Source organism: Mustela nigripes, chromosome 13 (assembly GCF_022355385.1).
Source record: "Mustela nigripes isolate SB6536 chromosome 13, MUSNIG.SB6536, whole genome shotgun sequence".
NCBI lineage: Eukaryota > Metazoa > Chordata > Mammalia > Carnivora > Mustelidae > Mustela > Mustela nigripes.
The window spans coordinates 140,981,419-140,996,071 of NC_081569.1; the positions used below are offsets into that span (position 1 = coordinate 140,981,419).

General features: G+C 56.9%; 1 protein-coding gene across 6 annotated transcripts in view; it reads left to right on the forward strand.

Annotated features, from left to right (window-relative positions):
• The window catches only part of LOC132000264 (uncharacterized), a 33,395-nt gene extending 19,020 nt beyond the window's left edge, over positions 1-14,375 (forward strand). For 5 of the 6 annotated variants that reach the window (XR_009399217.1, XM_059373989.1, XM_059373990.1 and 2 more), the window contains one exon: positions 14,020-14,375. Coding sequence is in view for 5 of the 6 variants with exons in the window: in XM_059373989.1 (XP_059229972.1) it covers positions 14,020-14,171 (152 nt within the window). In the remaining variant the exon portion in view is untranslated. Of the gene's footprint in view, positions 1-296; positions 5,557-14,019 lie in introns of those variants that run through there. The other variant, XM_059373992.1, reaches the window with a different exon arrangement.
• Positions 14,376-14,653: the final 278 nt, after the last annotated feature.

The window sequence follows — 14,653 nt, forward strand, 5'->3', positions numbered from 1 at the left end:
GGGCTGCTGCCCAGAGCACATGGCCAGGCGAGGCCTGGGTGGGTGGGGCCTGGTGAGCGTTGGCCAAGGGGCCGCTCACGGGGAGGTGGGTGCCCAGTGAGGCAAACTGATCGCAGACCTTGGGCGGGGGGCTTGTGTTGTAAGGCAGGACCCCCAGCCTCCTTGTGTTGTCTCTGTGGCAAAAGAATTCTATAGGCGGCTTCGAGTGCCGGACCCCCAAAGAATTCCTTCTCTCTAGCTCCTCTCCATGAATGGCCCTTTCATTATTGAGTGTCCCTTTGGCTCTTGTGCCCCAGGGCAGACTAGGATGGAAGTGCCCTTGTGAGCTGGGGGGCCCTTCAAAGGGCCGAGGAAAAAACGCGGGCCGAGGGACCAGCCTCTCAAACGGGCTTCCAGCTCCAATGACCTTCGCTCACCCCCTTGAAATGTCTGGAAAACAGAATGGGCAGATTTTCTGTCTTCAAAGTTTCCGGCTAAACCTCTTCAAGTTCTTTATTGTTTGGGACTGAGACACTCAGCAATGGTAATGGGTAGTTTCTTTTGTATTTGCCTTGAAAGGCCAAAATATTTTCATATTGCTACAGACAAAGCCGTCTATTTAGAAATGAACGCCATGTCTGTCGTTCCCGCTGGGGAGACTGTGTACAACGTGTGTGTGTGTGTGTCTCTGTGTACTCTGGGGTCTTGAAACAGGTTTCTCATGGGGATGGCCATTCACTGGGGTCCAGGGGGGGATGCGTCTGCCCTGCCAAGGGGTTCTGGGGAAGCTGGCCCTAATTATATATCTGTCCCGGTTGGTCTAGGACGTGTGAGCCCTGGGGGTGGTGGTGGGGGTGGGGGGCAGGCCGGCTGCACTAACCTTGACTCTGCCTGTGCCTACATCTGCCATGTGTATGTGTTAGGGACTGTGGCTTGTGCCTCGGTGGTCAGCTTGGTGGGAGCAAAGCAGGAGGGTCTGAGATACGGTCGGTGGGTGTTCTGTTTCTCTTACTGGGAGGTCATTTCACGGGTATCTGTTACCTGATCCACATAAGGGCCCGTGGCTGGATGAGTGAAAGCAGGGAGGAGTGCATGAACACATAACCAGGTAAAGAAGGGAGCAAGCCGTGGGGGAGTGCAGTGACCGAGATCCCGTGTGACACGAAGGCCGTTCATCTCTGAGTCAGTGAAGTGTGTAGTCAGTGTGTAAAGAGAGCCACTCGCCAGCCGACACCCAGTCACCACAGACCCAGACATGGTGTGGGTCTAGGTGGGTCATCACACGAGAGGTGTGAGGCAAATAGACAGTCACTGAAGTTTACCAGGAAAACAATAAGATGTAAATAGGAGAGCCGAGGACCCAGGAGTGGAGACGCAGAAGCCAGTAGCCACAGGGCCGTGTCATGCACTTACACACCCTCTAGGAGGCTAGATCTTCTGTGAAGTGCTCTGATCAGGAATGATGGCGATGATAACGCTCCTTCCAGGCGGGAAGAAGCTTCTGGAGGTGATGGGTAGGTTTAGGACAAGGATCTCGATGACAGGTTCATGGTGCGCGCTTCCCTCCGGTCTCACTGGGGTCCTGTACGTGGCTTTTGGTGTGTCAAAGCACAATTAAAATGAAAGAGCCCAAGGAGAAGGTCACTGAAAGGATTGCCCCAGCCCTGGTGAGAATGGGGGGGGGGTCCCATGAAAATGAAACAGGTACGGGGGGGTGAGGGAGCAGGCAGTTGTCGGGGGAGAGAACACGGCTAAAAGTAAACAGTAAATGGATGGGAGAACTAGTGTTTTCTTAAATTAGGGCAGGCACGAGTATATAAGGAGGAGCACATCGGTGATCGCAGACCAGGCGTTACAGCAAGTCTGCAGGGGGCCTCCTGGCAGAGATAGATAAATCAGCAGCCAAGAGTCTGAAGAATAGGTTAAAAAAGAAAAAAATAGAGAGAGAGAGAGAGGACCCAGGACACCAAAGAAGTGAGTTAACTTTTACCAGAAGTTTTCTAACTCCAGGCACACGTAAATGAATAAATACCGAAATAAAAGAAAGCCAAGAAGAGAGCGTGACTGGTGGAAACTCCTGGACCCGGATGGGAGCGTGGTGCGGGGGCTTGTGGTGTCCCCCAGTCCTGGGAGCGGAGTCTGTCCCGGGATAGGATACAAGGGAGAATAAAGTAAAATATCCAAATTAAAATCAAGCATAGAAGGAGAAGGAGCAGGCCCCGAAGTCCAGGAATGGGCGCACACTCCCGCGGGGAGGCGGCGGTGGGACTCGGGGTGCAGGGCTGTCACGCAGCAGAAGTTAGAGGGAGTCGGGTGCCACAAGCCAGGGTGCTGTCCCAAGTAAGACGTCTGTAAATCAGCAAGTAACTCAGGACCCAGAGAAGGCGAGGGGGCAGAGTGAAGGGGAGCCGGGAACGGGGGCAGCAGGGTTGTCCTTCATGTATCTCATCGGGGCCCCGGAGCCCCTGGAGAAGGAAGGCAGGCGAGTGGAGGGGGGAGCAAAGCTGGCATTGGAGGGAAGGACCGCTCTGAGGGTGGCTGGCAACCACCCAGAGAGATGGGGCCAGGGCGAGATCCGTGGGAGGGGGTGGGCTCGAACCATGGACGGTCATAGGTCCGGGCGCTCACATCCATTACTGGTGGAACAAGTAGCTGATAAAGAAAAAGAACAGGAAGGGAGAATGGTCGGAAGGAAGGAGCCACGGAGCCTCAGAGGTCAGGGATGGCCATTTGCAGGAGGCATCAGGATTCAGGGGTCTGCGCGACTGAGTCTCAGAGAGCGAAGGAACGCGAGAAAGGAGAGAGGCAGAGAGACGCAGGAGGACGGGCTGGGGTTGGGGCGGGCGGTGGGCAGTCGATGAGCCGGTACGCAGTTCTGTGTAGACACTCCTGACTCTAGGGGCAAAAGTGTAGTTGCTTAACTACGGAGAAGGCCTGGAGGGATACGTGAGCGCTCCAGGGAAGGGGCCGAAGAGAAAAACAGGTTGATGTTTTCTCAGCGCAGTGAGGAAGGTGTCTGATTTCCAGCAGAGTGAAAAGGGGTGAGAAGGATTGAAACAGTGGGAGGAAAACAAAACAAAACAATCAAGAAGGGGAACAAGTTAAAATTAAAAAAAAAAAAACAACAACTATGAAAAGTAATAAATCAATAGGTCAAACAATGAAGTCTAGGAGAGGGAACTGGCTTAGCACTGATCGTCCACATTCATTCAGATCTGGGGCCCCAGAGTTATATAAATGATAAAAACGTGACCGTCCATAAAGAGACTGACCCACGACCCACGAGAGACAGAGGCCCGCACAGGGGAAGACCACGAGCAGACGGCGTGAGCCCGGAGTTACGACTGATTCAAAACTGGGCTCTGGAGACAGGGAAGTAAATCCTGACCCGAATCACCAGGGCGAGGAATGAATGAACAAAAGGAAGCCTCACGTCCACGGGCGCTGCGAAGGCTCCGGGCGTCACAGATGACGGCTAATCCAATTCTGTGCACCTGAGGTCCATAAATAAAAGAATAAATATTGAAATTAAAGGGTGACAGAAAGAATGAATGGACCCAGGGATGACTGAATTAGATGGACTACCAGGAGAGCACTGCCCTTGGGACTGTCCCTCATCTGACTCTGGGCACCTGAGCACCTCCCCCGCCCGCCCCCCCAAGAGCAAAAAGACCCAGGGACCCAGCCGATGAGGGGAAGAGAGGGGATGAGGGGAAGAGAGGGGAGGAGAGCCGAGGCAGAGGGGAGGACTCCGGAGACGGTCATGGCCGGTGTGTCCGAAAGAGCAGGGTCTGTTAGGATTAGCCATGAGCTCCTCAGTCCTCAAGGTCCATGAGATTGATCAGTCCCTGTTTCTAGAACAAGAGAAGTGGAGGGAGTGGAAAAAGAAGTAAAAGACCAAAAATGGAAGATAATAAACGTGAAAACAACCACAGTGACCAGTGGAGAGTTGGGAGAGCTTGTGTGACGAGCGATTATATATAAGTAGTTCATGGACACGCTCCTTAAATAGATGAATGCGTTACTCCCCTCAGAGCATAAACGAAAAATAAAGGAAATAGCTCGCCCGAGGACGAGGCTGCGCCTTCTCGCACCTCCACGAAATAGATGCAGCGGTGGCTGGAGAGGAGAGAATAAATACCTGCGTGTAGTCGCTGGCTCCGGGCCAGGAAGGGAGCTGGCGGATGGGCGCGGGGCGTGGTGCTTGGTGTGCACCGGGTGGGAGGCTCACCCAGGGGGCTCACCCAGGGGGCTCACCCAGGGGGCTCACCCAGGGGGATGGGGGAGCTGGATTCATCTCCCTGCGGGCAGGAGTGATGGAAAGTCAGGAAGGTGAGATTTGGGAAGCAATAAGAGAAAGGAATTGGGGGAAAAATGCGAGGTGAGCACCTAGCTAAGGGGTGTGAAGTGGGGTCTGCACACCCAAGGCTCGCTCTGCGGAGGACCGCAGAGGAGGAGCTGGAAGCGAGGCGCGAAGGAACGAGGGAGGAGGAGGAGGAAGGAAAGAGGAAGGGGGGAGGCAGGGGTTCCTGGGGCCCGGAGTCCAGCTCGGCACGTGTGCTTGCTGTGCGCACTTGGCCCGCCACGGAGTGCTGGGCTATGTCCTGGCCCCACGGGCCGGTTCCCCTCCTTCCTCCGACCCTCCGTGTCCCCATCCGTAACTTGGGGGGGCCTCAGCTTCCCGCTCGGATGAATCATGGGGTCAGACGCCCACCCGCCTGTGGGCAGTGCCCTGTCCGTAGCCATGGGGAGGCGGCAGGCTCTGGCCGGGGCCTTGCAGAAGGCTGCGTGAGCCAGGGGTGGGGGGCCAGGTGGGGGTCTCAGCCCCTCCCCGGGCTGGGTCACCTGTGAGCGAGGCTCTTTCCGCCAGGGGGCAGCAGAGGGCAAGGGAGCAGGAGGCCCTGGAGCTGCCCCTGGGCTGCAGTGGGGTGTATGGGGGCTGGGGGGAGGAGGCGCCCCGGGCCAGGAGCGCCTGCGGAGGTTGACCCAGGAGCCTCGGGACCCAGGCGCCCAGGGGCGGGTCACCAGAAACCTTGTTCATGAAACCTTCTGGAAGGTGCCCATGCGCCCTCCAGCCTGGTCTCGCGGTGGCCTCTTGCCTTTCTCAGTGCGGGGCAGGTGCGCCTCGGCCCGGGGTGCAGATGTGGTCCCGGGATCCCGGCCCCTTGACATGGCATCCCCAGAGCCCGTTTCAAGGCCTCCCTGTCTTCTCGCCTGTTCTCTGATGTCTTCTGTATTGGGCAGCGATTGCGTTGGGGTGTGCGTTGGGGTTGTCCTCTCTCCTCCTGACCTGCCCTCGGGGCCCCCGGCAGGTCGGGAAGGTCTTGTGTACTGACATCTCTGACCCCGGGGCCTCCGGGGTCTGTCCGGTCTCCTCTCTCTCTGTAGTGGACAGGATTTGTGCAGTTGTGTGTTACGTGCCTGTTTGTCTGCGAAAACTACAACCCAAGTCCCTGTTGACCTCAGTGTCCCTTCGGGACGTGAAACCAAAATTGGATTTGTGACAAGTGCCCTGAGCAGGAGGGACCGCCTAGGTGCCGGGCAGGGAGCACGGGGACACCAGAGGGGCGGGGCCGGGGCGGGGCGAGGGCGGTTCCCGGCACTGGGTGGGGGTACTGCTGCTGGGGGCGGGGGGAGCCATGCTGAAGGTGTACACTAGGGGCAGTGCAGGGGGGCTCAGGATTCATAGCTGTAGAGTTCGAGATAGGACGTGAGGAGGGAGTGAGGGGGACTGGGGCGACTTCCACGCCTCTCGGGTGGCCCGGAATGGAGGATGGCATTGATGCGCCTGGAGCTATCTTCTGTGCCTCCAGGACCACATGCCTGGGCCATGGGAGCAGGGCCACGTGGGCCTAATGCTGGGGCTGCAGGGCTCAGGAATCTGGGGGCTCTGGGCTCTGCCTTAATTGGCTGGAAGCCTGGGGGCCTGCGCTCAGGAAGCCTGAGGCACCTGCTAAACCAGGGACGCCCCCCCCCCCCCCAAAGAGCTTCCCTGACCAGCCCACATGTCACCATGTGCACTAGGGTGGGGCAGGGCAGGGGAACCTTTCTGTGGTTATTTGAAGTCAGTTGAGGTGCAGGAAGGCTTTACAATGTTGGGTGTGCAGGGAGGCGGAGGCGGAGGCGGAGGCCACAGCCAAACGCCTGGAGGAGGCAGAGGAAGAGGAACAGACCTCTGGGGGAGCCTTCTCCCCGTGTCAGAGGGGCTGTGGAGGGGTCCCAGGGGCTGGAAATGAGCCAGTGGGAGAAGCTCCAGGGAGACCCGCGGGTGCCCTGATGGGTGTGTGGTTTGGGATCCAAGCAATTGTTCTTGGGAATGCAGAAGGCGTGAGGGGTGTCAGGTCAGGACCCTCAGAATCTTTGGCCCTTTAGAGTTTTAAATCTGATGTTCTAAGGGTCTCCACTTCTGGGGTGCTGAGATTCAGGACAGGGCTTCCCCCCTGATGCCCCCCACCCCAACAGGGGCTGCAGGAGTCAGAGTGGGGATTCCCGTGGGGCCTCCATTGTTCCCGACCCACCCCCGAGCTCCGAGTTGGGATCTCCGTGCTCCCCTCTAATCAGGGCACATCTTCAGTGTGTTTTTCTTTCTTTTAACTTACTAAAACAAGAGCCAATTTTCTCTCTTGGACTTGGACGTTTGCATGCACTCCGTGCACAAATCCTGCCCCCTTAGACTCCTCTGTGACTCCCAACTCCCTCCTCTGGAAGCTCAGCCCCAGGGCTGGCCTTCCAGAGGCTGGAGGCTGGAGGCCGGAGGCCGGGCCTCAGGGGCAGACAGGCCAAGGCCCCCCTTGTGTTCCTAATGTAAACGGTGTGGATGGCACATGACCTAGAGCAGGAGGTCACCCATCACCCTGCCACGTCACGCCGCTGTCTCTTTCCCCTTCTCATTCTTGTCTGTGGGCATACTTTTTTTAAAAAATGGACATCCTTTTTCTTTTTTTTTTTTAAATAAGCATTCAGTTTTGAAACCTTTATACCTCGCCTTCTTCACCACATATATCCTGCATTTTCCATGCAATGTTTTTTGTCATCAGCGTTTTTCTTTTGTCCATAAAAAAAAAAATCATCGCCTCCCTGGCTGTGTTGCGTCCCATTGAGCGGTTATAGGTCATCATTTGCAATGCCTACTTGCTACTGTGATGTATAACTCATCTTTTTGTTTCTTCCCCTAACGCTCTGAATCCCACCGCGGCGAATGGCTTTGCGCACATCCTCTCTCATTCTTAACGAATTGCTTTCCTTCACCCCGAAATGACCATTGCTTCATGGCATGCCAGTTTCTCCTGCTAGACTGTGAGCCCCTGAAGGGCGAGGAGCTTGCCAGATTGATCTTTGTACCCCCAGTGCCCGCCATGGTGTGGATGCCGCGTGGTGGATGGATGGGTGAAAGCGTGAGTGCTGAATGTGACTGGCTTTTCTGGGGTCGGGCTGCTCGAGTGAAAGGCAGGAGAGTTTGTGTGCGTGTTGACTGATTTCCGAGGGCCTAGAGCATTTTACAATGTCCAGCAATGTATTAGCATTTTGTTAAGATATTGCTAGTTTCTCTCTGTTAAACAGTGCTTTTCTGTCATTTTAACTTGCATTGCTTTGATTACTAATGAAGGTTGAGCATTTTCACGTATCCTTGTTAACCAATTGTATTTTCTCTTCTGTGAACTGTTTGTCCAAGTCCATTGGGTCATGGCTTTCTGGTGAGACTGGTCAAGGACGGATGGGAGGGGCTGTAGTGAGCCCTCTGTCACTGAAGGCATTCAGGGGGCAGGCTGGGCAGACCCTTGATGGGGGTAGTTTAAAGGGGATTCACATAGCAGGTGTGGGGTGGGTCTAGATGGTCTTGGAAGGATGCTTCTTCCTGGAGATGGGGGGTGGGGACATTTTCCATTTGGCAGCCTGACAACATTTAAGATCGCATCCCCTGGGTGGGTTCATGCATTTATGACTTACAAACTATACCGCACCCTCTGGAACGCTCATGGGACAGGAATAGCTCTTTGATCCTCCGAGGTCCAGAGAACCATGCCCAGCATCTCGGGCCATGAGCTGGTGACTTCCCACCAGCCCTGACACCCAGCCCTGTTTCCTGTTGAGGGAGCCAGCCCCCTGGACTGTCATTTACCCCCTCGTAGGGAATCAGGAGGGGCCATCAGCTGTCCTTAGCATTCCCAGTGTCCTGTGATGTGTCAGCAAATGCCCCTGAGTCCTTAGACGGATGGGACATACTGGATCGGGGTTGGTGGAGAACCCTTCAGGTTTTCTTCAACGGGGCGATTAAATTCTGTGATCCAAGGAGCAGGTTGGACCCCATAGTCTTCTTGGGTTTCTGCTCGTGCCCCACCACAAACTAACCTGGGCTCAAAGGCCATCGAGACCATTTGGGGAGGGTATGTCACCCACGGAGGGCTTGCCCTCCCTTCCAGAACGTGCCCTGCTGCTTCCTACCGAGCCCTCTACTACAGCACTGAGCGCTGTTTGCCTGCGTCAGAATGAGTCACGCACCTGTCTGTCCCAGCGTCGAGGCTTGGGAGGCCAGCGGTGACTGCCAGCGTTGATTTAACCCATCCGTCCATTCATCTGCGCACTTGGCCTCCATTTCTTGACCTGGTGCTTGGGCCTCTCCCTTCCCTGAAAGCAAGCCTTTTCATCTTGGGCGGGCTGTGCAGCGCCATGGGCTGTGGTCATGAAGCGAAACACCCTTATTAGAGCTTTCTCCTCCGGGGTCTCTGCTCTGAGCACGTCCCAGCTGGACTCATCTGCCACCGTCACCCACACCGCTTTCTGTCCCCATGGCGCTTTCCCAGGCATCACCCACCGCGGCGGATCCGGGGCCGGGGTCCGAGAGGGCCCCCCGCTGGTGAGCGGAGGAGTCCTCCCCGGGCCGCCCTGCCTGGTGCATGGTCCCTGCCACGAGCTTTGCTTTCAGCCTCCTGCTTCTCCACCAGATGGCAGTGGTTGTAACTCACCCCTTCATTCCTTCATCACTTCATTCCTTCACAGTCCACACCCCATTTTTTCAAGTTAGCTGGTGCTGTACTGGAGCTGGCTCCCAGGGACTCATCCCGATGATCTTCTGGAAGAAAAGACGAGCCCGTCTGCAAGGGGCCGCGTCTTTGTGTCAGCACAAGGCTTGACCCTTGGCTCAGCTCCCCCAACTTCAAGACCCAAGTTCCATGGGAAGCTTGATTGCCCTCCCTGACTCTGTTCCTTACAAAACTAGGTTGATTGGTAATCAGCAAAGTGTGTCCCCAGGTGTTCAGAAATCATAACCTGTGTCCTTAAGAGGCCGGAGTGACGGCTAGGGGGTCTGAGATGGACGGCTGCTTCTGGCTGTGAGCTGGCTTTTAAGTCATTAAGAACCCTGGTCTTGCCCGGTGGTGATCCTAGAGCCATTCCTGTCCCTTTCGAAATTAGTTAATGGTGGGTTCTATTTAGAGAAAATTGGGAGAGATGATTGCACACGGAGGTGACCGGGTTCATGCCCCGTGCGGGGGTCTGCTTGGAATGATCTGTTGGCGGACCTGGGCATCTAACACACGCGGTGCTTCGCAAACCTGGACATGGCCCTGAGTGTTGACGCGGGTCCCCGGCTGGGGGGGACCCCAGCCCCCTTTAGCTCACTGCTGCCCATATGGAACAAGGCAGAAGTCTTGGGGCCTCTGCTTAGAATTCTGCGGTTTATTCATTGCATTGGAGAGAGGGCGTAGTGGGCAAAGCCAGGACCCCGGAGCTGGACAAACGTGTGTGGTTTAAACTGACCGTGACAACTTGAGTCTGTCTTCTGGGGGGACAATGGCACCCACCTCGCAGGGCTGTTGTGAGGATTCTTGTAACCAAGGCTTTGAACTGGGTTTCTGACCAGGCGGTGTGCGTGCCCCCGGGGGGCTGCTGGGGGTGGATGGCAGGCCGAGGAGGGGGTAGCCTGACTCAGCAGGTTAGCAGGAAATCGCTCTGCCAGACGGACAGCGGGCATCGTGGGATGGGGTGCTACGTTGGCGTGATGTCGTGGGTTAGACAGAAGTCATTTTGGCAGGGACCTTTATGTCAGGGGGATGGGGGCCTCTTTGGGCAACACCCTTGCCCCCCTGGGGTACGCGTTCACGCTCGCCTCTGTAAAAGGTTGGAAGCACCCACTGGGTCTAGCCTACCGCTGCGTCTGGCCTGTGGGCGGCACTTAACACACATCCCTCCTTCCGTAAGAGATCTCTCCTTAGCAGGGCCTGCCTCCCCGCCCCGCCTGGCTACCGCCCACCGAAATATATTAGGTACCGGCCATCAAAGACACTGCAACGTCCCCTCTCTCATTTACCAACATTTGGGCTCAAATGCCAGCAGCCCGGGTGCCTAACACAGTACCAAGCCAGTGGTAGGGGTCACCTTCCATTTTTGTTGACTGGACGCATGGGTGAATGGCCAAACCACAAACTGTAACCAAACGCCAGCGGCAGATGTTAAAACCCTTCCTAAGAGCTTCTATTTCACTCCTGATTAACCTGTTAACAATTGTTGTATTGTATCTTACGGACTTCTGTATGACGTGTGTTGTCGGAAAGCCAGGATTCTCGTTTGGGGTGCCGTGTGATGAAACTTCAGCCGTCTGTGTTCTGTGTTACAAATTAGAACCTGACAGACCCCCGTGTGGTGGGGGGGCACCTAGCGAACTGGGCAGGGCTGAGCGAGTCACTTCTCCTCTCTGACCCTCGGTCTCCTTTTCTCTGCTGGGTCACCAGAAAGCTCCTTCCACTGGGTGGTTGTGAGGCCAGGGGCTAGGTCCATTCCAACAGAGCTGATCCAACTCTGGCTCTCATTGGGAATGGTCGAATGCTGAGGGTTGTCTGGAAAGTTCCGAACCTTTGCTGGTTGTGTTTCAGCAGTCAAAGGAACGTGTAAGACAGAGGCTGAGCGGTCTGGTCTGCAAGCAGTTAGCGAGCTGGCCCAGGGCGAATACTGGTTTGATGAATGAGTGACGGCTTTTTTCCTGCCTTGGAGCCTCCCCCTTGTCCCACTTTCCATCCTGACTGCGGCTTCTCACATGGAGGTTGTTGCTGCCTGGGGAGGACTGCTTGGGGCTTTGCTGTACCTGTCGACTCCATGTCTGGGGCGTCTTCTGCAGACGTCTGTGTGTGCCCAAGGTCGAGTCTGCCAGGCAGGAAGAGGGACATCTTCTTCTGCCCTGCGGGGGAAAGGCTTGTGTTCCTTATTTCCTCACACACCCCCCCCCCTTCCCTCTTTCTCTGGCTGGAAGGTGGAGAAGTCAGTCTGCCGTCTGGTCTGGGGGCGGGGCTGTTAGCCGCGCCACCCCACAAGCTTCCTGCTTGACTGGGGTGTGGGCCCAGTTTCTGGATGAGGGAGCTGAGATCAGAGACAGCAGGGGATCAGAGCCAGGCTGAACGGTGCCCTTTGACCCTGGCACCCAAGCTCTCCCAGTGACTGAGGCCAGCCTCTGCTGGCCCGCGTGTTCTTGACCCCTGGCAGGGGTCAATTGTGTTCCAGAGCTCGGTTGGCTCCAAGTGGGACTTGGAAGCTTGGCTGCATTAAATGAGGTTTTAGGAGTCATTTTGGGGCGGAGGGTTATCTCAGGAGACCCCTGAGTTTCTTGCCTGGTCCTTGTCTCCTGCATGAGGGGAGAAGCGTTCTGCCGCCCCGGGTGGGTTGGAGTTCTGCACCCCAGCCTCTCTCCTGCCCCGCCCTCCCCCAGCAGAAGCCGCCCTGGTCCCCCTCTCTTTCTGCCTCCTGCTTGCACAGCCTCGGTGGGCAGGACCTGGCCATTCTTGACGGCCCTCGCAGCTGGCCACCGGGCCACTTCTGTTAGCGTTTTTTTTTTTTTTTTTTAAGATTTTATTTATTTATTTGACAGACAGACAGAACTAGGCAGAGAGGCAGGCAGAGAGAGAGGAGGAAGCAGGCTCCCTGCTGAGCAGAGAGCCCAATGCGGGACTCGATCCCAGGACCCTGAGATCGTGTCCTGAGCCAAAGGCAGAGGCTTTAACCCACTGAGCCACCCAGGCGCCTCTTCTGTTAGCCTTTGACTGTGAGGTCTGGCCTCATGCCAGACCTGCACCTGCCGCCGGGGGCACCAGCACCAGCTCCCCCACCCTCCCCTCCCTTGGGCTTCGCTGTGGGGGCTCGCGCTGGGTCGTTCTTGCCATCTGGCCCGTGGACATCCCACATCCTTGAGAACATGTCTGAGCAGGGTGGGGTGGGGGGGGCCCTGCCTCCAGGCTCCTGAGGGACCCCATGGGAGGGACAGGTAGGTAGGGCCCTCCTCCCAGGGGACTCTGTGTGCAGGTGTCTGCTCCCCAATGGGCCTCAGGCTCCTGGAAGCTTAGGCCTTTGTGTGACCCATTGTTGGTATTCCAACCACCCCTAGAAACGGGCAGGACTGGGTCCCCATTTCCTGGGGGCAGGTGAGATCTATGCTTCTCTGACCCTTCAAGGCACTAGTAGGCGCCTAATAGATGCTCACGGACTGATGAGGCAGGGTTTTTCCTGGGCGGGAAGAACTGAATTGACAGCTAACAGGCGTGTCGAGTCCACACTGTTTCTTTAGGGGGAAAGTGTGTTTTCTTGGCAAAGACTCTTCAGGGCAAATCCCGAGGGCCTCCACGTGTGGTGGGGGTCTCCCCCGCACCGCCCGGGGAAGGTACAGCCCAGAGGAGGGTTCCTCCCGATGGAGATGTCTGTCTTCTGCACATTTTTGGATGTATTTATGTCTAGAATAAAACTTTGTTTGTGCTGTGAACCAGGTGTTTCTGGAAACGTGGCCCTGGGTATCGCCCAGGCCAAGGGAGGCCCTGGTCCTGCCCACACCCTCCCTGGGACTGTGGACGTGTCCCCCTGAGATGTCTTTGTTCCCACTGTGGGTGACAACCTGTAAGGCATGGGCCAAGTCTGAGATGCAGCTGTAGGCACCCCCAAAGAAAGGGGGGATTGGACTCCAGACCTAGGTTCCTTTCATCCACTCTCACCCCCTAAAGCGCGGTGCCTGGGCACAGGTTGAGGGACAGGACTCTCTAGGTTTTGCTCTTTTGAATTCTGGTCCTGGCGCCACCGCTTGCCAGCGTGGTGGCCTTGCGCAGGTCACTGGTACCCCGAGTCTTGGTTTTCCCACCTGTAGAATGGGTGCGGAACAATAGAATCCGCTCAGAGGACGCCGGTGAGCCCCGAGTGCAGAGTGCGCCTTGCTGCATCCCGTATGCTGGTTCCGAGAATCAAGGCCGGGGTTCGAGGCCACTTTTGGGCGTGGATGATTTTTGCTCCCTTGTACCCTGGAAATAGTCACATTTCCCTGGCACGGTTACTGTGGGATTCGATGACATTGTTTCTGTGAAAATAAATGCTTTGTTACCTGGCACACCGGAGGCCTCACCCCTTGTTCTCCGGTGGGCCCTGGGTCTGACCACAGTGCCCTGTGGCCTGTGGGCACTGGTCACCGAAGCCCTGTGCTCCCCAGAACCGTGGCGACCCGAGTGACTGGTGTGTGGTGTGGAGGACGTCAGGGAAGCACCCGGCCGGCTCTGGGAGGCCGGGGGGGAGGGAAGGGTTGGCTTTTAAATACAGAGATTTAACAAGGTTTCGGGGGGTGGCGTGGGTGGGGGAGGTGGGATCAGGGAGAACTTCCAGGAACCCCCAGAGGAGGGACAGGCTGATATTTTAGAGAATATCCAAGTTTAGTTGGCAGTGATTTGGGCAGGAGAGCTGGGTGGTGTTCAGAAAGGCCAAGTGATCTGGAATCCGGGGGTGGTGAGGTAAGGACCTGCAGAGGTCACGGGTGCAGGAAGGTATCAGGTCCTAAGGCTATGCTTCTGGAAGTCTCTGCGGGTGGGGGAGCCCAGAGATGGAGGGGCACTAGCTAGATGGGGGTGGAGCAGGTTCCTGGGTGCGGCAGGGAGCCGGGGGCCTCTCCCTGTGTTGTCCATTGGCGCCCAGTCCCGGGGGCTGCTCTGCTCTCCTCGTCCCCCGGCCTGCCTGTCTGCATGAGAACTCTTGTCAGCCAGTGAGACGGGGAGCGGGCCCCTTCATCTGCACCTGTGTCTCTCTCAGCCTCCGCAGCCACAGGGACACCCTGCACACGTTCCCGCGGGACAGGCCGGACCCAAAGACTCTGGACCAGGGCCGCCCCCTGCGAGCAGGGGCAAGCCCTCCTGGCCTCTCCTTGCGTAGCCACCCGTCCTCTGACTGATGGACTTCACTGATCTGAGGCTCAGACACATGGGCTGGACCCCTGCCCACCCCTCAGGAGCCCTGAGACTTGGGGGAACCGCGGAGCGTTCACTGGCCCACACCTGAGGACACCTACCTCACAGGGTTGTTGTGAGGAGCGAGCCATGTGGTTTGAAAGCGCCTGACCTGGGGCTTGGCACACCCTATTGTGCTCTCAATAAATGTGTTTCTTGCCTTAACAACAGCAGTGATGGGTGTGCTACTAATATGAGGAGGGGGACTGTCGGGGGTCCTGTCTGGCTGGGGTGCTTTCCCCCCCCAGGGTGTGTGGTGGGCGGGGAGGGCGGGGGATCCCATGCTGACCTCCTGTGGCTGATGCGTGTTGGGGTGCACTAACTCGGGTGGGTCCCCCTCCTTCTAATGGTTTATGGGATGCCAGTTTCCTTTCCAGAAAGGAATGTAGCTGGGGAGTGGAGGAAGTCGGAGCGGAGCGCAGTTTGGGGGTCCCTAGAGC